Genomic DNA, 23,263 nt, shown 5'->3' with positions numbered 1-23,263 from the left:
CCTGTAGCCGATTTCACGATCTCGAGTTAGGACGAGTAACCCGTCCTTACTTAGAATGGGTTCAATGCGTCCTACGTATTTGGATACGACACTGAACTCGTCCTAATTCCTAAGATTAATCTTAAGTAAGGAAGAGTTTGGTGAAATCGACGACTGGTGACATGCGGCAACAACAACCAAACTTACACACACACACACACATGTTGCTAATTTATTCAAAACAATCTCTACCCCTGTGACATGATGGTCACACAAAGCAATATCTTACTCTTGTCCATCTTGCCCTTCCCCCTTTTTTAAGATATCGCCTAACATCACAAGGCCGGCTGGCAACTTCAAGGTGAGGGATACACTGATAAGTGCTGCCAAATCAACTGCCATCGGGGGGCAACTTGCCACGTACTTCCTGTGGGTGAAACAGAGATAAGGCCCGGTTACACAGGCCCCGATAACGAGACCGAAAACGAGAACAACAAAAAAGCACGCCCTCGATTGGTTGAATGAGCGTGGGCGTATTCTGCATGATGGAGCAATTCAACCAATCGAGGGCGTGTATTTTTATCGTTCTGGTTTATTTTATCAGGTCCTGTGCGAACGGACATTTACTCCCTTCACTGTACATCAATATGTATAGGCACGGGTATCAACCACTAGGAGCCTGGCTGGTATATTGGGTGCGTTCGTTTAGCTTCCCTGGGTCTACCCCGCGGTGCTCTCTCGGGTGAGCCCCTGGCAAGAGCTAAACGAACGACCACTCACCGCTCTCGTAGTGACGTCATGCACCTAGGGCCAGCCCCCAAGTGACCTACACCACAAGCATGGCACTGGGGCTGACCTGGGTGAGCCCCCGAAATGACGTTAAAGCTATTCGAACGCACCGGGGGCAGGACGCACCCATTATAGAGCAAAATAACCTCTTCCCTACTACTTACAAAGCCATTGTAAAGTGCCTTGAGCAATGGCTAAAGTGTCATGACCGGGTATCGAACCCACACTCTGCTGGACTACATCAGAGCTTACGTCTGGAAACCAGACATTACATTGCAAGGATAGTCAGTTTGAGTTCAAGCCAACAGCAAATTTATACAAATAGAACACGAACAACATTTGTTTAAATAATTATGGTATTACTGTTTTAAGTACTATTTTAAATTCTTCTTATTGTAATAACATTACTTATGACATTAATATCAAACATCAGTTTTTAAACACCACCCTCACTCATTAGAGATAGTCATTACATGGTGTTACCGCAAACCTTTCCATATAAGGTTTTAAATATACTAATAGGTTGCTTAGTAGAGGAGAGGTTTGCCAACCAGCGGTAGATAAAAGTATAGGCAGCATTCACGACAAAAATAAATCAACCATTTAGTGCAATCAAATCTTTCAGCCGGCTGATGTATCATTGTAACCTACAACAGCTACATTACTACAATCTGCATATCAAACGGTTTGATTAAAAATTGTGATAACTATGGGGGCTCATGATCTTACTTAACCAACATTTACAAGTCAGGATTACGCAATAAATATAACAAAATTCATATTTACAGCTTAAATACAGCGAAATCATGTTGATTTTTGTTTTTTATTTGGTGGAATAACATTCCATTTCGAAATCTTCATTATCACCATAATAACTTATATTTCATGAATATCTACAAAGTTTTTTTTTGTAATTTAATCTCAACTATTTTGGAACAGACCATGTTAAAACACACGGTTACCTTGTACTCAAATTATAGTTAAAAATTTAAGCAAACTATTGTTTTTTTCTCCCCAAGTCATTGTGCCAAAACTGAATCGGTATTTTATTTATAAAAAAAAAGACAAGCAGAGTCTGTCCCGAGCCATCATGCCGGTGTTTCTTTCCAGCTTCATTGGCATTAAACGACTGAGAAACCCCTGGACAGGATGCCAGTTCATTGCAGGTTTTTTACCGGTACACATTTTGTACTCTGCGTGGAGAGAAGCAGTTATGGCAAAGTGTCGCGACTGACCAGGCCAGGTATCGAAACCCTCATTCTGTAAAAATAAAAAATATTTGTTTCGTGGACTTATGATCATGACGAAAGCCACTCGCAAAATTGAAGATGACAACAGAGGGCGCTTGGCACTGTCACGTTCGGCAGGCGGCTCGTTGGGGGGGGGGGGGGGGGTTGCTAACGTTGTGCAGGAAAATGCAAAACTATTAGTTTCTTTAAAAAAAAACTTGATTTGTCTTGATTTGACGACGAGTGAGTTTTTTTTGTGCGAATAAAGTATCTGGGCGCTAGATTCACAAAGCTACATGTTTTCTTTTTTTCAACTAAACTATTTCATATTTTGTGTATTTTAAAGGTAGGCTTATCCCTAGCTTTATTTAGAGGTGCATTACTGAAGCTGTCCTAAAGCACATTACAAAAAAAACCTTGGACATAATTGATCCGGATTTCAATGTCAAAGTCAAACTAAAAGTATTTCACTCGTGTCTATACATTTTAGAACCCGATACAGTCCCAGAAACGATTACCAAGCCGCCTGACTTTAGCCTGGACCAATGTGATGGACATAGACATAACAGCAAGCCCGAATAGACCATAGATAACACACACAATGTACGCGTCATCCTTATACAGCATCATGGGCACGTAATCTCCAAACCCAATAGTGGTCAGAGTAATATAGGTGAAGTACAGTGCATCTCCAAATGTCCACTCCTCGATGCGTGACATGATGAACGCCCCAGCACACATGTAGCCTATGAGGATGGCCAGGACTAGGAGAACTGGTGCCTCCATTTCATCTTGGTAGTCTGGTTCCCCAGCTTCGATATTATGCTGGCGTGTCACAACTCCCGCATCCTCCGAGTCGCCAGTCTTATCTTTCTTCTTCTTCTTCTTCATTGACGACATGCTTTGCTTCTCTTCAAGCTCCACGCTGCCTCCTCTTCCTAAGTCGTACTTCTTGTCGTCATGTTTGTTCTTGTTGCAGCAGCAGCAGATGGCTCTGGTGATGGGCTGCCCGATCTTGAGGATACGGCAGAGGGTTAGGATGACTTGGGCAAGGAGACTGCCGACACCGCCCATGTATAGCACGCAGAGTGGGATGCCGATAGCTGAGTATAATACGCAGAATGCTTTGCCGGCGCCAGTCACTGGAACGACATCTCCATATCCTAAATAATGAAAATAGACAAAGAAAAGACAGTGTAAGATGATATTGATATAAACAGTTGCGGTATCCGCTACTAAAACGTAGGATTCGAACTGCCTCTAGCTACCGGGCAACCTCGGTGGTCTAGTTGACCAGTATGACACTGCTCTAGAATTGCAAGGGTCGTGGGTTCTAACGTGCTCATTTTTCAACAGATAGAGTTTCTCAATTAAGGGTACAAATTGCAAGTCCCTAACCTCAAAAAACGGTATAAAAATGATCGAATACCCTTCCAGTGTGAAGTGAACTGAACAATACACACAACTAATGGGCACTGGAACGCAATATGGTAAAGTGTATTGCTCAAGGACACAATAAGTGCCACGACTGGGACTCGAACCCACACCCAGTTGATCAGAAACACGAGACCTTGAGCCAAGTGCTCCACTCAGCTTTGCCCCGTGAAGTGGAACAGTCCATATTTCACCTTGCGACAGTGCACTCAAATGAGTCGAATCCAATATTTGATATTAATCATGCAAAATATAAAATGGTCTACATTTCTTAATTCCACAATAATATCAATGAGCGTTATATCTCCCTGGTATCCAATAGTGTTGAGGCTCATGGTGAATGAACAGTCAATATCCCTGTCACTGTGCCATTTATTTCATTCATTATACCCTCTAACCCAGCCCGCACAACCAAGTGTGTCGTGCATCAAACTCCGTTAATCACAAAAACCATCTCTGCCCTCATTGGTTACCAAACTTACTCCTGGGTGAAGCGAATCAATGCATGGGGTATTACACAAGTGTCATGACCGCTGTACATACTCGTTTTGGTTTTGACTCAATTAAAGTATAAAGTTACATACTGCCAGGGTCCTTTCTTCTAACACCTGTATACATATTATCTGAAACATTTTAGATTACTTGTGACGTATTTGCGCGGTCACTACATACAAATTAATGTCATCGCCCACATTGAGCTCATGGTGTGTTTAACAGCCTACGAATTAACACTTGCCTACAACTTAACACCTCGAAGTAATAACATTTGGATGTCACGCTCTATATTCCCCTTCCAAAATAGTAACCTACTTTTTGGGGTGCCAATGTTGACCTACTTAGAAAGTAACAGTTAAAAAAGGAAAAGAACAAAAATGTGATTATTCTCCGTTTTCAGCCATCCGACCCAAGATCATTAGTTCTGTGTGTGCTGTGCGGTGCTGCCATGTAAACAAATCGCAATGTAATTACAAGTATTTAATAAGAAACCCAATATTTCTCAGTATTTCATTTCCCGTTTTGCTGGCGTGACGACATTTGTCCATCGAATGTAGGCTAATCTAATACAAGGCTCCAGGTATAATGTCACGTTCTTGGTTATAGTGTCTACTATGTAATTTTTGTAGGGGGTGGGGGCTCACATTATTTGATCAATCATTACAAACTTGCAGTTCGAGGCCTTTATGGCGCAGTCCCTGTGTGCTCACATATCGGTACATACAACACACATACCATATCGAATGCACACTTTGCTAAGTTGCTATAGACCTTTATCACGGTGCGGCAATCTTGATCTTCACTCATTCAAATCAATATAACCAACGCGAGGCTTGAAGGAGAAATAAACTGGCTCTTTTTTTCAATGAATATTAGCATCCATTACTGTTAATGGATGCAGGGAACATGACCAAGATAATGGAAGCGTCAGCAAGGTCTATTAGCAAGGTTCCCGTAAAACGTTTATTGCCCTTACATTAGTGTTATTAAGGACTGTCATCCGAAAAAAAATGAATAAGTCATTTAGCCTATAGTCAAACTGTTACAGGCGTCACCGATCTCGTTCTGCATAGTGTTATTATTAGCTAGCTCACAAACTTCCTCATCGTGTCGTGTAAAGATTTATTCAAACATTACCGACTGACATCCGGTTACAAATAATGTCCTGAGTGATGCCGGGATTTTCTGAGAGGTTTTGCCAAACCTGGTCATTATAAGACGCTGTTGAATTACACGGGTAGTTTCCTCTGCCCTGAGTACGTTTTATATGGCTTGAAATGTTCAGTAGGCCTATCGACTAAACCACGATGTTTGAAAATGCACGCACGATGTGTTGCCTTTTATTTGGCTGCCCAAGTTGTTATCACGTTTGCAGTATGAGCAAATGAAGCAAAACTTTACATAAATACAAAATGAACACGAGCTTTATTTGATTCTCTGAAAATGTCTATGGCCCTTTTCGAATCCACGGCTCCTGCTCCAGATTCGGCCCAGGCTAGCTTGGCCCCGCGGTTGCCCTGCGTACGTGCTCAGGGCTTTAGACGAGAGAACAGAGCCTGAAGCCGAAGCCGTGGTTTCAAAAAGGGCATAGGAAATATGAAATAATAGCTAATGGAATCAAAGAGTTTGCCTTGATATAGGTTCCCTGAAAGCGATTGCAGTGCAGGGTTCTGTCACATAATCTAATTATGCGATCGAAGCTCTACACATGCTATGAAATTTGGATAAGAGAAAATGCTTTGAGGGTAACCTTTATCTCGTATCTTGATTTAAAGATAACAAATTTCATTATATTATGCTACAGTTATTAAAACCACACAGGGGAATACAAAACAAAATCAACCTTTCAATCCGAAATGTGGTATTTTGACGCTAACCCACAGGTTGTCCCCACAAACTTGAGTGTGACCACTGCCATTGGCTACATATCAGCTAACGGTTGTAAGGCGTGTGACTGGCACCCCTAACAAGGAGGGCACCGGCATGTTAAACTGGAGGTCGTTGGGTCAAATTGTATTTTTTGTTTAACCACAAATCGTTTCAATTTTTACCAAGTCAGTAGGGCCTATCACTTTTGGTTTATACCAAACTTGGGCATGTGTATCTGAAAAGTTAGTATGAGCGAGCCGTTTGCCTTTGTTCGGCCAGTCGGTTCCTGGGCACGGTACCGTCAATTTTGGTTCTAAACTCCGCTTAGATTTGTTTGTAGGGTCAATTCAATGCATTGTCTAGACTCAGAATATTGTGTCACGTTTAGTTGAATTATTTATAGTTTTATTTTGCCCTGATACCTCAGTGTGTCCTTATAGACAAAATTATAATTTTTTTGTAATCAAATGTTTTAGTTTAAAAGCCTGAAAAATTGAATGACGAAGTTATCGGTGTTGAAAATGTAGATCACGCTATTTAGGTAACGCTTCACGGCAATGCTTTCAATACCGTTTAATGTGACATGACATAACTGGGACTTTACGAATTACCGCTCAGGTGTCAAAAACTGTCATGGCAACACCATAATGCATGCCATCACGCCAATTCCAAGCTGTTAAGTGAATCAAATATTTACTGCTTACTTCAGGGGAAGCTAAAGAGATTGACACTCACAAGTTGAGCACAGAAACGAATAATTTGTTTGCAAGTTTGAAGCCCAAATTTTACCGTGAGTAATATTGGTATCCCTAGCATGGACAGTACGGTCGTTTAATTTTGCTCTCCTTTCGATGGCCCTGCTATTATTAACGTATAAGCCCCCCCCCCCCCACTCAGCCCCATATACAGTTGCCCACATGCTAAAGTTCCTCAAGCATATCGATCGGTGCATACCCACGTTTCAACATTTACATTTTGCCCCAGGATACAAAACAAAATCACCTGTGTTTCCATGGTGCGACAGATCTTGGCCTCGTGCCTTCCAAGATTACAACCGAAAATTGCTCAATAAAAATGCACGTCGCGGTTGTTAACATCAAGAAGTAGGGCAAATCACGAAACATTTAACATTTTGAATGACCACGCAGATCTCTTTATAGCCCTATAGGACTCTTCAAATGATGATTAGCTGAAGGTATTTTGCCGCCAGTAACACATCTGGACACTTGTGGGAAAAATTACTTGTTTTGTTACAGAAAAGGTACTCAAATCCTTAAATTAGTCAACCAACGCTCCATTGAACGAACCTGTAAATTCAATCTTAAGTAGGATTTGAAACTTTGCATGGTGGAAATACGATACTATCCTTTATAGCAGCCTTGCCAGCGATAAACAGCTCCTGTCATAAAAGTTAGTGGTGGAGTCATTCTTTGGTAATGGCCCCGAAAAAGAACACTTGTGTAAATTTTAGCCGAAAGCCAACTTATTGCAAAGATGGTAATGGCAGTAAGTACTTGCGATACTTTGTTCATTAGTTGATTAGAAGTGAACCAGCTGAACAAGATTGAATTTACATAGAAAGGTTTGCGGTAACACCATGTAATGACTATCTCTAATGAGTTGGGGTGGTTCTGAAAAGAACCGTTGGTTTCAACTCGACGTTTCGATCAGTATGATCTGATCGTCTTCTGGGGAAAGCTGAAACGTCGAGTTGAAACCAACTGTTCTTTTCAGAACCACTCCAACTCATTAGAGATATATTTAATAGATGTTAAATTTGCATCGGGGATAAAGAATATCAATTTTTGTTTTTTTTACCCATATACACCGATGTGTGTAGCACTGTATACTCAGTACTTTCCCGAGTCCTGTTAAAAAATTTACAGGCATTTTTTCACAAACATGGGGGTATTTGATATGTGTCCCACACCCTTGAAAAGATTGGGGGCATGTCCCCCTGTCCCTCACTGATTGACGCACATTGTGGCTATGTGAGTTATATCTGGCCATGCTATTAAATCTAGTAGCCTATCACACGCAGCTCAATGTCTTGATATTCATACATGGGTTACTTATTACTGATATGTCTAACGTACACCTGTCGTATACAAATCAAAACTCCAGAGGCCAAAAGATGACTAATACAATTTACAAATAAATAAACAGATTTATGAGCAATAATCGTCTTGAAAACCGCACGATGAAATTCCGGCTTCTCTTTACACTTCGATGGATGGAGGGGGCGGCGAGATGAAATTCATACCAGGAATTACAGACCGTGGACTAATTCATTGCTCGACACTAGACTTGCCTCAAGTCCCAATCCCGTGAGAGTCCTTATACAGTCCCATCGCCTAACATCAGAAAAATCCCCGTACCCATGTGCGCTCGGGACCATCAGCTCCATTTTGACGGCGGACATAGGGTGCGTTCGATTAGCTCGCCCAAGGTCGACCCGCGGTGCTCACTCGGGTAAGACCCTGACAAGAGCTAATCGGACAATCACTCACCCTCTCGTCGTGACGTCATGCACCTTGGGCCAGCCCCGTGACACACTCCACAAGCAGGGCACTTACGACTGACTCGGGTGAGCCCCTGGAATGACGTCGAAGCTATTCGAACGTACCAGGGGCAGACCGGGGTCGACCCAGGGAAGCTAAACGAACGCACCCAGAGGGATCTCTCTCACGAGAACGGGACTTGAATCAAGTCTAGCCCAGCACATGCCATGCGAATGTCTAGATCATTTGTCACTCGTTAAACGGCTGACACTTATTGGTTCTGTGATCAAATACATCATGTGTTTCTGAGGAAACATTTGCGAGAGACACAGGTGTACTTGGTAATTGCATTGCAATGGTGGTAGAAAGAGTTGAACAAGTTAAATATTGTTAAAGTGAAGCTACATGTTATTTGTTTCTTCATAGAAAGGTAAATCTTCTTCAAGATCTGGGCTGATAGTAACACGAATCCCGTTGTTTCAACTGAGATATATTTAAACCAATTAGGCCTAAGCTAACTGCTATAAGGGTTTATGAATTGTGTCTTAATTACTTTAATCCAGAATTTACCCGGATTCCATGTTCAGTGGGGACTGACCAATTGCTATGGCTGGGGATTGTGGGTGTCGAGGTTACATTGACTAAAAAATGGTTCAGACTGACTATGGAGGTAGAACACAGAATCAGAGTTTAAAAAAAATTGTTTTTTTAATCAGTTTTGCGGTTCGGCACCATCACATAATTATGTTGACCTGGGAATTTTAAGAATGTAGTTTTTGATTGACAATCATATAACAGTCTCTTGTGTTTGGAAGACGAAGTGCTAGCTTTAAGAAGGAATGGTGATGGGAGAGAGTCTCAACATTTCGATAGGCGTTGTTTTTTTCACCTTTTTTCCCGAAGTCAACCCGAGCGCACTCTCAAAATACTTGTTTTGTTGAAGTATAAACGTCACACCCGACGATCGTATTGCATGACGCGCACACAGGCACCCTACCGCACTTAGCCCTGGCAGCATTTCAGTTCCGTATTTTACTACAACGGTACATCATGAAAAAGTGCTAGGGTGCACTGTGATCTGTTATCGGCATCTTGAGCCAACGCTGACGGGTAAGGATGCGCAGAACGGATATGAAAAGGAAGCAAATGCAAAACATAAGCGATCCAATTGCGTGTTATCTACATGGTGCATTATGCCATCAGAGCGATGGGACATTATTCCACTTCAAACTCGTCTATAACTTGTCTTAATTAACGTTTTGCTCGTCGTCAACAAACAAACTGCCTATCACCGTCTATATTAACCAGCTGTGAATAAACACAATGCAGTGACAAGGTAATAGTTACGATTGACTATTGTATAATAAAACAAGAAAAAAATCACAAATAAATTAACAAGTCCCTTCAAAGCAATGGTATTTTAATAGAGAGATGGACCAACAAAATCATTTCAATCTGAAAAATATTTCTGCATGAACACTTGTCAGTGTTTGTATTCAAATTCCAGATTTTCGACGATATCATACAGGCACTACCATCCTTTAAAATTAAATATTCAGGTTGCTTTCAATTTATAGTATATTATTCCGTTGCTTTATATAGAAGCTTGATAAAACAATAGTTATCATCGTGGGCTCAATCCCAGGTAATTTCTATTTACTCTAATGCTTATTGAGTATTGGAAAACAAATAAAAAAACAGCGATGTATAACCCCTTTAAGCTTAGACTTGATTCAAGTCCCGTTCTCTTGCGAGAGCTTCCTAAGCATACCGTGCAACTATCAAACAAGCCGAACAGCAGTACAATCTCACTGTCAAAACTTGAGTCAAGTCTACAACCATGAGCAAGGCCACACCACACAACCGACGCGCCTTTCGTCAAACTTGCGCCTTCGTGCTGCGAGTTTACTATTCGCGCCCTATAGCTATGTTGGCGATGAGATAGTCAGAAAGCTTGTTTGATTATGAAGAACAGTTTTAATTACATTTCGTAGAGATGTGTCTAACCTGTATACATTATGGTGTTGCTTGTCTGTTCAGTGACAGGCTGTGTAAATAAATGTACCATCAATTCTAATCACAACTATGTATGTACCACTTAATGGCATGTAATGATTATATAGTGTTATTGTTTCATCTTATCTGGTAGTTTCTGCGTTCGCTCCGTCCATCTTGTCAGGTACGTTCTTGTGTAAACAACACAGTGTTGTTAATATTTAAAGTAGTTAATAATATTCTGGCTTTCTTACACTTTTTGTAATAATCCTTTGAGGGGGGCGTTATAATAATTATATAAAATTCGGGCTTTCTTTCCGTTTTGAAATAATCATGTGAGAGGTTTAATAATTATTATATGGAACTCGGGCTTTCTTTCCCTTTTTGAAATAATTCCCCCGAGAGCGATGGTTGTGACACTTCACTCCTTATGAAGCTTTGTGCATGGTTGTGGAACTTATAGATTGCGCATTGCTCATTATGTTTCTACGTACGAAGCTTTGTGGATGGTTGTACTGGTTCAGCTTCAAGTACCAAGCATTTGAATTTTTCTTTTTTGGAAATCATAGATTGAAATAAACTTTACAGGCTTGACTATCAATAATAACGTAGCTCTATTGTTTTAACCCATTTCAAAATGTCATTCTTTGCATCGCACTAAAAAAAGAGCCATGCCAGACCAATTGAATCTAAATTGTGCCTTTATTCGGCATTATCAAACCGTGCGTTATAATGTTGTGATTGTGCGCATTGCGCTAATCAGCAGATAAGAATGAGTACTCAAGCTCATCAGCCAATTCTAGCAATCTTGGATGAGATCGTTGGGGCCGAGCGAAGTTTATAGCATCTTATCCCTTCTCTCTCAAGAAACAAAAATAAAGATTACCAAACACAATATGCAAAGTAAGGTGTATTGTGTGTCCCAACTTCATGACTCTGTTTATACCGTAAGACAAGAATCAGCACTGAATTATGCTCTTTCGTCAATGCTTGTTTAGGCGTCCATACTACATGATAGACATTCTCCGCTTACATAGCTAACGCAGAAATTCGGCGCTAGCACAGTTGGGCCCTGTCCCTACTTACTTACTAGATAAGTTGACACCTTCTTCCGAAGCCAGACAGGCTTAGTCAACATCATTAATGATGTGATGAATAATGGATGAATGTGGAACATTCGTCATAACATTGTCATACCCCTATGTTTACATTTAATGCAGTCGCCAAAAAGCGCCTGCATGTCAAGACTATTAGGCACACATACCCTTCTAATTAGTCCCCAGCTTAACTATATGTCTGGGCGGAAAGTAACAATACATGGTTAATAAACATTTCAGGTCAAGGGCGCCCGCCCGGTCCGAAGTTTATCCCGTTCTCGTTTTAATGACTTTGCCATCACTCATGAGAGATTTGTGGATTCGCGTGATGTGGGACCATCAAATCACTCAGTCGTATAGTCACGGCACACCATGGTTAGGCTCGAGTGAGTCCAGATTTAAATACAGCCGATTCGATTCATGTGTTTCATATCCATTTCGATAAAGTATAAAGCATTTTGAGTAACATTTCACTTCCACAAAATGTGGTTATGTTTAGAAAAGATGAAAGTTGTTATGCCCCCAAATTTGATTATGAGAAGTGTTACTGTCGATAACGTTTTTCAGATTGTGCTTTCCTTGTACGAAAGGGATTGTTTTCCTGCGTGCTCTCTAAATGCAAAAGAGTGAAAAAGCACTCGTTAAAGAGCCATATAAGGGACAACTCTTTTATTTCGAGTGGTCTTCCACTCTTTAAGATTGAGGTTTGCATCTTTTTGAGTGATTTTTTACTCTGAAAGGGAGTGAACCCCCCCCCCCTAAAAGAGTGAAATAAGCACCACTCTTTTTAAAGAGCTATATGATGGACAACTCGAAATGTAAAGAGTGGTGTTTTTCATTCTTTTACATTTAGAGAGTGGATATATTCACTCCTGATTTTCGGCGATTTCCCAACTTTTGAAATGAAAATTGTCGGTTTTATTGTATACATCTACAGTTGAAAATAATTAAAACACAATCGAGCGGTTCCGGAAACCGTAAACTTTGCCTTTTACCGACGAAATCTCTGCATTAGGACGGTGAAGTAATGTGTTTTCAAAGTAAAGCTATGCAATGACATTAGTTACAGACTGCGGCCCAATCTGCAACCTGTGCCCAGTTTCATAGAGCTGTTAAACAGACAATATTGCTTAACATTTTTCTGCTAAGCAGAAATTAGAAGGTTACCAGTCAAACATTTTACATGTGCGGTGGTAGTTTAGCTGGTAACCTTATTCTTGTGTGCTTAGCTACTTTTTGTGTTGAAGCAGCTTCATGAAATTGGGCACTGGTCTAGACAGGAGTGGATGGGTCAGTGTACTATCTCGCCTGCCAACAAATGCCCTGGATTCGTAAGGGCACTCTTTGTAATCGAGGTTACATGCTCTATATATTCCACAGCCACCGATCCAAAACTGCCGCTTTCTGACAGTGAATAACAAGATACAAGCTCTGTGTCGTTGCCCTCAAAGAAAATCCATGAGCGAACTAGACTTTGACAACTACAATGATGATGAACCGCTGACAATACTTCTTCACGTTTCACTACTAGCACATCAACACCAATCAACGTACCGTCCCTACATCTAGACATGCTCTCTTTCTTGTAACTATTGATTTGAGAGCAACTGCAATGTTTTCTCAGCAGGGTAGTCTGATTTCAACTCGTTTGTCAACAGTTTCAGTCATCAATTTTCGCTCGGCCGTTCCAATCAATATTCAAGTTTGTCTCTAAACGGTGCACTGAAGGCCATCCCGCTGAAATAGAACACCTAAGGTCATTATAAGTTCACAATTCACATGGGCTAACTTTCATAGAGTCGCTTGAGCAGAAAATATTGCTTAACAACTGTCTGTAGCAAAAATGAGCAGGATACTAATCACAAATTGTTTACCTGACATGGTAGTGTGGTTGGTAACCGTATTTGCTAAGCACAATTCAATTGTACTAACTGTCTTTGCTTAAGCCGCTTTATAGAATTGTGCCCTGCATGCCCTTTTGGCTAATGGCCTAACAGTAAAATTTGATCTCGTTCTGATTTGCTTCCAAGCATCAGTTTTGGTCGTTTTGTCAGTAATGGTAGGTAGACATGGTTGTATGTATACAGAACGCATTGTCAAAGTGTCCACAACCTTCCCGCTAACAACCTATACGTAAAACATAATACAATGCGTCCCCAAACTAATTGATGGCGCACGAGCCAATCACTGCATGCAGCTGGGAACTGATAAATAATCTTCAAACGCGCCAGCTACTAAATATAGCACAATAATAAGGCTCGTAAAAAGATGTAGTCGCCGACTCAAGACGCCAGGAGTTCAACTTTACAACTGGACTGAGCTCACACTATAATGAGCTGCGCTACATAGCAATCCGTCAAACTGCTGATCCGTTACTTCGAAAAAATGCTATTTTTTTCTTGGAACGAGTCAAGTCTCCCCTTCTAAAGTACACTACAGTTGAACAAGTCGCTGTCACGCTATTCGTGTGCTTGCTTCACGGCTGATTTGTAATTCTACGAAGCTCAGTGACAGCCATAACTTTCTTTCAAATGATTATTGTTTTATCCTCTGTTTGTGTGCGATGATGTGTTGTTTAATGTAACATCATGTATACAGCGCCTTTTCCTCAAGTTGTAAAGTGCTCAGAGAATGACAAGAAAAAACAACAACTTAAAATGAGAATGAATCAGAACCAAAAGGGAAACCACGACCAGGCCGAGACCGCAGAATTGAGACAAAGAAAGTCCACCAAAAGCCGGCTTCTCTATGATGAAAACGTGCAGGCCAAGCCGGGCGAAAGTTTGACAAGATTTCAGCACTCAACTGTCTACCCTGAATTTGTCAAAGTCCTCTGTCATTACTGCTACTAGTTTTTTACACAATGGAGTACTAGAAGACAATACTGCAATTAGTCGACTCAATGCAACTAGCATGTCTATTGTGCTGTCTTCCTTGGTGACATTAGGCCCCTTTCGAAACCACGGCTTCGGCTCAGGCTAGATTCGGCTCAGGCTAGCTTGGCCCCGCGGTTGTTTTGACAATGTCCGTGCTTTGCATGTAGACGTGCTCGGGCTTCAGACGAGAGAACGGAGCCTGACGCCGAATCCAAAGCGAAATCCGTGGATTCGAAAAGGGCCATAAATTAAAGGGCACGTGGGCTTGTGGACCCCTTGCATTGGCTGCCATCGCTGTGAGAGGAGGTCAACAATGGAAACTTTCAGCCAATGATAGGTCTTCAGCAGTGAGGGATTTGTGACGTATTATACCAGTGGTCTATTTTACTTTCTCAAATTAAAGCCATTTTGGTGAGCTAAATCTGTGTAAATTAAGCTATTACTTTTAAAAATCTAGGCGAGATAAACAAAATTTTGGATGGCAGCCGTGGAGCTCCGTAGTTTACTCGGTCCATGACAAGTCGCTCGTTAAACACATTCCGTCTTATTTATATTGCCATTTTTATTAACATTTTAGACTCACACTTTATTGGAAATAATCGGTGCATGTGTTTATTCAATCTTTTTTTTCGATTCACTGCTCTCAAAGAAAATACTTCATCATCATGTCGAGCGCCATCTAGAAGCTCGAGCCTGCCCAGTGATTTTTCTCCAGATGTTCCGGTCCAGCATGCAGGAGCGAAGTTCCTCAGCGCTGGTCAAGCCGGTGTCTCGTTTTAGTGTGTCTACAAAGGAGAGACATCTTCTCCCACGCGAGGCCTTGCCTTGGGTGGGCTCCCAGAGGATGGTTGGGCAAGCGGCAAGCTCCGAGTGGCGGACACAGTGCCCAGCGAGCTTGAGTCGGCGTTCATGGATCTTCTCTGTGGCCTTTGGCCAGCCAGCATACAGGTTGGAGTTTCTCATGTGGTCCTGCCAGGGGATGTTTAGGGCCATACGCAGCATCCTGGTGTAGCAGCCATCCAGAGACTTCTCCATACTGGTGGTGAGGGTCCAGGTCTCAGCTCCGTATAGTAGCACTGACTCCACTGTTGCGACAAATAGTGATCTTTTCAGCCGGGCACTCAGCGTTGATGACCACATCTTTGTCATGCTGTGAAGCACGGACCACGCCTGTCCTTTTCGTATCTTCAGGTCTTTTTCACTGGAGTTGATCCAGGATCCAAGGTATTTGAAGTCAGATTCAAAACGAAGAGTTGTGCCGTCCCTCGTGTGGACAGGAGGGTCACTGATGTTGTAAGCTATCACCTTGGTCTTTTTTGTGTTCAGCTGTAGGCCAATTTTCAGGCACTCCTCCTCGACTGACAGTAACAGATCCTGGGCTTGCTCAATCGTGTTTGACACCAATGCGATATCATCCGCAAAATCCAGGTCAGTGACTGTCACAGGAGGCACACGTCGGCTCTTGCGGGGAACTAAGGTGAAACCCAGCTCTTCTTCTCTACCGCCAATTGCCTTTCTCAGGGCATGGTCAAGGACAATGATGAAGAGGAAGGGGGCCAAGGTGTCACCCTGGAGTACTCCAGCTCGGATGTCGAAGAAATCGGTGACCCCATCTGGTGAAGTGACCTTTGCTCTGGTGTTTGCGTATGTTGACCCGATCACTTCAACTAGCCTGTTTGGGATCCCATAGGCAGTGAGGATGTTCATCATCATCATCATCATCATCATCAGAAAATACTTTGAATGCAGATAAACCTCAGAGGGGGTAGAGACAAACAAATAAATTCACAAACTATTCTAGTAGGGACCTTATAATAACTATCTCTGTATACCGGGCAATCTCGATGGTCTAGTCGGTAAGACACTGCTCTATAATTGCAAAGGTTGTGGGTTCGAATCCCAGCCGAGTAATATGCTAGTGATTTTGTTTCACATAACTTCGGAAAGTACTGAGTATATAGTGCTAACACACATCTGGGGTAAAACCAAAATGAATAAACCTTTTAATAATTGAGCTGTAACTAAAAACCGGCTAGATCGGATTAAGTCTCAAACCTAAAATCGTATTCGAATTTGACAGCTTTGGCTTCGAGGGACTCTATGTGAAAGTCAGAACGCAGCCAGGGACAACAAATTATCAGATAACAAACGAATAATTTTATTGCAGAAAGGCCCACACATGACGTGTAAGCAACTCAAATAACGTTTTGTAAAACGTTGGCCGCCAAAACGAACTCCTAAACAGGTTTTTTTTTAATATGAAATGCACAGTGCTCATAAATATATAATTTATTGACCTTTTTATAAGCCTCTTTGTCTCATTGTTTGTATGTTTGTTCTTTTGTTTCGTTAAAATATAGGTCAAATTACGGCGTTAACTTAATTTTGCGCCGCTTGGTTGGATGAATAATGCATGGCTTTGCTCTAATTTTAGTAATATTTTTGTTATTTTGTGTGATCCAGGGACAGTGTGTTTTTCCCCGGAGTATAGTATAAAAGTAAAGGGTCAATAACATTAAATAAAACTTGCTAATAAAGTTATTAATAATAAAATAGGATTATAAACAAAAACCTTTACAATCAACACGCAAATTTGAGTCCATGTATATAGAGACATCTTGTTTTCTTCCCTCTATACTTTAAGAAACTCCCATAGACTAAGTACATTCCACGTGGAGCACCCCAGTCTTAAGAATTCTTTCTCGGAGACCTTTTGTTTTTCCCTTTTCTGTTTTCTTCTCGGTCTCAATGAGAAAGTGAATATTGAAATCACAATGACAGACAAATTAACAAGTAGACATAATCTAACATAATGACATTTTGTTGTTTACCTTTAAACCGGGCGTTGTGGTGACAATTAGTCCCTACTGCCGCTCTAAAATAAATTGCTGGACACTTTCTCGCATGATCTGTTTTGTTCATTTAATGCTTGATTGGATATACAGCGTATGTTGTCTGATCATATCGGTAGGATTGGATGATGTAAAACGTAAGACATCGGTTTAAATAAATTACTGAACCCATCAACGAAATAATGTACCATGCATAATCAGCCATTATCTTTTTTTTATTTTACAAGTACCTCCATTTGGCGGAACTCTGTAAAAGTTGTTTAACTTTTTGTTGCTCGAAATTCCTTTGGTCTTTTCAGTTCGTGGAGAGCTGTTCAAGCATACAGCCCAGTCCGTTCTAAGTTGTTTTGTTTGACTTGTAGTAAACGTTCGTCCTTTGTTTGGAGGTTGGGGTCAAAGAATTCCTTATTTTGATCGTGATGATTCTGGTATTGTTAATGGACACATGGTTCTGGTATGTTGGAATGTAGGTGTGGCAATTGAGGGAAGGTTCAGTGAGTAGTGATAGAGGGAGGGTGAATGTGGAACAGTATCGAACACTCCGACCGGGCAGGGTCGCATTTAACGGGGGGAGGAAGAGAGTGAGAGAGGGTGGGTCGACCGTAACCACCCGGCGAGTAGGTGCAGCCCTCGCAGGTTATGGGGCAGACTCCACCGTTAGAAAGACTCCGTGTGACAGTAAAGTCCACGGCAAAATTGTGAATTATTTTGTAAATTCTCATCAGTGACCGCAGTCTGAACCGTGCCCTCCTAAAATGACATGATCGCAAGTAAGATTTTGAATGTACAAATTAAGTGAAGAATGACACATTTCTTAATTATCTTCCATATCTGAATTCGATGTGTACGAAAAGAGGTTTAATGAAGTTTCAAGTTATAAACTTCTGAAGTTGCAAGCATAATTTATTACAAAATGTATTTATTAATAAACATGATGCATTGCCTTTCAAATTGTGTATTTTTGGCAAGATATGTTGACGTTTCTTTGTTAACTATTTTACTATAGATGACCATCCAACCCCGGTTTACGCATGACGCTCAACCCTCCTTTGAACGTGGGTGAGTCAGAGTCAATCACTGGCTGACTTCATGGGCCGAACCCACTGATCGAAGCGCTGTAGATTGTCGTAGTCGCCAAGCGGGAAAAAGACCGAGCCATGAGCTACCCAAAGTAGCCGGAAGCACGGGTTGAATTTAAGAATTATTTTGCTCTATAATTAATCGTAAACCAGCCCAAGATGTGCTCTTAAAGGCAGTGGACACTATTGGTAATTACTCAAAATAATTACGAGCATAAAACCTTACTTGGACACAAGTATATGGGGGAGAGGTTGATAGTATAAAACATTGTGAGAAACGGCCCCCTCTGAAGTGGAGTAGTTTTCGAGAAAGAAGTAATTTTTCACAAATTTGATTTCGGGACCTTAAATTTAGAATTTGAGGTCTCGAAATCAAGCATCTGAAAGCACAACTTCGTGTGATAAGGGTATTTTTTCTTTCATTATTATCTCGCAACTTGGACGACCGATTGAGCTCAACTTTTTACAAGTTTCTTATTTTATGCATTGTTTAGATACACCCCGAGTAATAGGACTGGTCTTTGACAATTACCACAAAAGTGTCCAGTGTCTTTAACTCACTGTAATAGTGGACAAACTAGAGAGAAAAGTGTAAATAATTAATTGTACTTGCATAAAAAAAAACCAAGGGTCAAGACAGAACCTTTGAGTGGGAAGCAATAAACAAAAGAAATTTGTGATTTGTAATTTGTTTAACCAAGGCTTGAAAGAAGAACCTATGAAAGAAAATTGATTGTCTCAAGTTAACCATGGCAAGAGAAACCCCATTGAGGTTAAACTCCACAAACTGTACTGTCATTTTATGTGTTCCCCTTATTTTGAAGATTTGTCTATTTCATCAAGTTAAGTAATTAAATGTGTAAAGTCACGAAATTACCCTTTTCCGATAGGATGTTAAAATAACACAAATTTCTGCCAAAACAACATTGGTGTTATTTAAACCCCCGATGAAATAATTTTAATTCTCCTAAGTGTCTGTATGTGACAACAATCATGGTCCTAACACGTTGTTTACCTTATTTTACCGTGCAGGCGGAAACATGAAACTGGGATAGACGAATTTGAATTTTAATAAAATTTACAAACTTTGTGACCCGAAGGTCAAATTACAGAGTCGTCACAATAGTATACACTATAAGATTTGTGCAGCTCCATTTTAATAGACGACTTAAGTCCGAAACACAAAATTATTCTGCATGATATGAAGAACTCTTATTAATTAACCATGGCATGTCTCCGAGTGCACTGTTTTAAACCTAGACCTACTCAGAGATAGTACAAGTTTTTATAAATAAAAACTATCTAGCAGAAAATGTTGAATTTTGTTGACTGAAACATTTGTTAACCAACCAAAACCAGGAAAACTTGTCTTTTATACCTTTGACCAAAACAATTTTACAATTTGATTGTTTTAATAAATTTGTTTCACTTTCTTTTTTAATTAATAATTATTACTGCAAAATTAAATTTATTAAGTGATTTAAGTTTGTTAACTATAATTATAATTATTAAATGTATTAATGTATCATACGGTTATATGAACGAGGATAAGGTAAACGTCTGGGGTTGGACTCTTTTCACAAGTTCCCACGATAACGCGTATGCCAGCATGCTTGCGTGCAGACTATTCCCAGACGCATGCGCAGTATCATTTAAAAAGTTTGACGGGTTTTATCGTCTGCTTTTTTAGATAACACATGGACTTTCAAAACACTTCCATTTTGCGGTCATTAAACTGAAACCATGAACCTCAAATGTGAAAGGTATGTATGGTGGTTTGTTAGTGGTACCAAGTAGGTACTTGGGTAAATTGGAAACGGTTTTTGGGTGTTGAATTGGTTAGCTCAACTGTAAAATTTATTTTAACTCGACTGTAAAATTGTTTAATTTTGTTGTTATGTTGTGTTCGCCATTTTTAAATGCCCTGCCCAGGTGTGAGTGTCAGTGCAATATTAAGCAATGATGATGATGCTCACTTCAAATTTTAACAATGATTGATTTAAAAACATTCACAATTGCAGAAAAATACTCCAGGAGCTAAAGACTCCATTTAATAAATAGCGCCAGAAACTAACACTTGGACATGGCAGAGACCTGGAGACTAAGGAATTAGTGCAGTGGCTCTGGACTGAGTCTGACCTGAGTGTGACTGTGAGTGAGTGTGACAGTGTGAGTGTGACTGTGTTCATTCAAATCAAAGAAAGGTTGTTTGGGTTGGTGGAAGACACTCCTAGAAAGAACTATGAGGTTCGTTCGGCTATCCTCTCCCATTGCCGTTGGCTATCGTCTCCCATTTACAAGAAACGATATCCGAACGAATGGGAGATGATAGCCGAACGAACCTCATAGTTCTTGGAGTAGGCATGGATGGTAGGTGGGCAGTGACAGAGGGGGAGGGGGTAAGCTCGGAGGGTTATAGCATAGGCTAGTTCATTACTGCCGAGTGCTGGTGTGAAAAAAAATTCACTTGTAAAGCAGGCCTGTCCACTGGACCCAACAAAGCTTTGTTAATTTGTACATTATCTAGCGTATGAATAATGTGTAGAGTCGGAAACTGTGAGTTCTCATGTTTTTTTGCCTGTGTGCAACCACCAATGCCCTACACGATTTAACCTCGAAGTAGCTTGTGTAGTCACATTTGATCACACCAAAACATCAATAACTTAGAATTAGAATCAAGCCCGGTTCATACTTCCAGCAAATGCGAATGCGATACAAACTTTGACCTTACAAATTTGCAACAAATTCGCAACTCCTGCAAAAACAACCCTGTTACGACAATATTTGTATTGCATTCGCATTCGCAGGATGAACCGGGCTTAAAACTATCTAGGTAAGGTCTACATTTCCTATGTAGTTTAATGGTCCCTTTTCCAGCCAGCCTGCCCTAACTATAATAAAATAGAGACCAATTCAGAATATTGACTCCGCGGCAGAACAGTTAATTCTGATCCTATAAGCTAAAGCAGTAGTCCAGTCTATTTTCTATACCATCCGCCCTGGTAATAGTTAAAAAAGCAGGACAGTTCTTTTCAGAACTGAGAAGTCTCCCGAACCTCCGATTATCTACTCCGCGGCAGTAGAATAAAGTAAGACAGTTCTCTAAGAACAAACTCTACCTGGCAAGTAGATACACACATGGTGTTACCGCAAACCAAATGTACATTGATACCTCACCATGCAATGCCTCAAATCCTATATATAATAAAATGACACTGTTTTTATTGCTCTCAACTACTAGTTTATTTAGTTAGTTAGCTTGGAATAGGTCCTAGTCCTTGTTCTTGACTTTCCTACTCACAAATTGGTAAAGTAATAAGATTTGTATACGCTCTTCGGATGTTGAAGCTTTTCACATGGAATGTTTTGTTCTTCTAACTGATGGATTCATCCCCATAATGCATACAGGTGTGCACTTCAAAGATGTATCACAGGAAACTGGAGCTTGCGTGTGAATGTGTCTACCCATGTGCATGGTGTAAAGAGCTTTAATTAACCAGCGTTTGTATGCTGACTGCGTTACTTCCGAGAGAGAGGACACATCTGCTCTCATCAATTGCTTGGATGTAAGTACGCCACCTACTTATTAAAGATGAACATGTTGCCTTGGATTGGTCGAGTTGGTCTTTGAAAAGCGTTCTGTAACCGTTTGTTATAAAATGCATATGGGTAGAAAGATGTCTGTAAAAGTAGAATACAATGATCTACACAAATATGCCTCGAAATTGCGTGGTTTTCTTTTTACCTAGTCGACTAACACGGTTGGCCATTTATGGGAGTCAAATTGACTGTGTTAGTTAGCGCCGTAAAAGGAAAACCGTGTAATTTTGAGTAGGCCTATTGTGTGGATCATTATATTCTACTTTAAAAACATCTTTCCATGAGACCATTATATGCATTTCATTAAAAAAATGGTTTCAAATGCTTTTTATAGACCAACTTGTCCGATCCAAGGCAACGTGTTCCCAAGTTTAAAATGCAGCCTATGTTTATAATATTTGTAACTATTATTATAGTAGTTGCCTATAAAATTAAGAAAAGGAATCCTATGCAGTTAGTATAACCTGACTTAGGGCTGCTGGCTGGAGTCCCCCCCCCCCTTTCTAAAACCTATCGTCCTCTCTATGTTCCGACACGCCTATGATATGACACGCCTAAATGTTCCAACACCTGTGTGTTCTGAAACCCCCATGTACTGACACGCCTATTTCCGACACGCTTTTGCTCCAAGACACCTATGTTCGACATGCTTATGTTCTGACACGTCTTTGTTCCGACACCCCTATCTTCCCACAACCCTGTATTCCAAAACCCCTATACTCCCACACCCCTATGTTCCCACACCCCTCTGATCAGACAAACCTATGTTCAGACACCTTTGTTCATGCTAATGGAACAGAAGCCATTTTTCATAGTAACTGTGTGAGATGGAAAATTCAGGATTGGTCACTCCATCCCATAATTTCCATGTTGAAACCTTGCAGGGGTTTCGGATCATAGGAGTGTCCTAAAAAGAGGTTGTCAGAACATAGGTTGGCAGTCAGAACATGGGGGTTAAGAACAAAGGTTGTGCATAACCAGCTGGATCATGGTAATAACAAAGTTATCAAAAATTTTCTCAAATCACATAGTTTCGGTGCAATTGCATGGAAATGCAGAATAAAAGTAGCAAACATTCCAGATAAAATGTAGCAAAAACTGAATATTTTTTACTGACTTGATTATTATGTATGTTTGTAATAGGAACTATGACAAGGAGGACATCTGGAACTGCATTGGCTGATAGTCTTAACTTGGTAAGAATATGATTTATGTTAATTTTGCTTTCTGGGATGCACACTATGATTTGTGTCCCCCTTCACTGATGTGCTGTAAGCACTGATGAATCAGTACTACCCCAAGTCCACAAACATATTACTCTGGTGGGATTCAAATCCATGACCTTTGCCATTCTAGATCAGATGTAAGATAATATTCTAATTGATATGACTGATGGTTGACAACTTCTCCATGTCAAGTTGAAGTTGGATTGGGGTTGAACCATGCAAGTCTGAGTCTCTTTGGCAAT

The 23,263-nt window shown here is 40.6% G+C and overlaps 1 protein-coding gene and 1 long non-coding RNA gene across 3 annotated transcripts; one reads left to right on the top strand and one right to left on the bottom strand.

Annotated features, from left to right (window-relative positions):
* Nucleotides 1-2,207: 2,207 nt before the first annotated feature.
* LOC117294313 (TWiK family of potassium channels protein 7-like) lies at nucleotides 2,208-17,186 on the bottom strand. The gene is made up of 2 exons (XM_033776672.1): nucleotides 17,096-17,186; nucleotides 2,208-3,160 (listed from the first exon to the last, which is right to left on the bottom strand). Exons 1-2 carry the CDS (start codon nucleotides 17,184-17,186, stop codon nucleotides 2,484-2,486), a joined length of 768 nt encoding a protein of 255 aa, XP_033632563.1. The 3' UTR covers nucleotides 2,208-2,483.
* Nucleotides 17,187-17,851: 665 nt separating this feature from the next.
* LOC117294418 lies at nucleotides 17,852-22,988 on the top strand. Of its 2 annotated transcripts, none has more exons than XR_004519527.1 (3): nucleotides 17,852-17,886; nucleotides 21,604-21,761; nucleotides 22,939-22,988. It is a non-coding gene; the product is annotated as an uncharacterized LOC117294418 (long non-coding RNA). The 2 variants fall into 2 exon arrangements; XR_004519528.1 differs by lacking the exon at nucleotides 17,852-17,886 and adding an exon at nucleotides 19,877-19,958.
* The last annotated feature ends 275 nt before the right edge of the window (nucleotides 22,989-23,263 follow it).

The sequence above is a fragment of the Asterias rubens genome, chromosome 9, assembly GCF_902459465.1.
Source record: "Asterias rubens chromosome 9, eAstRub1.3, whole genome shotgun sequence".
NCBI lineage: Eukaryota > Metazoa > Echinodermata > Asteroidea > Forcipulatida > Asteriidae > Asterias > Asterias rubens.
The sequence above is the reverse complement of the archived record's forward strand: the minus strand, read 5'-3'. Positions and strand labels throughout refer to the sequence as shown.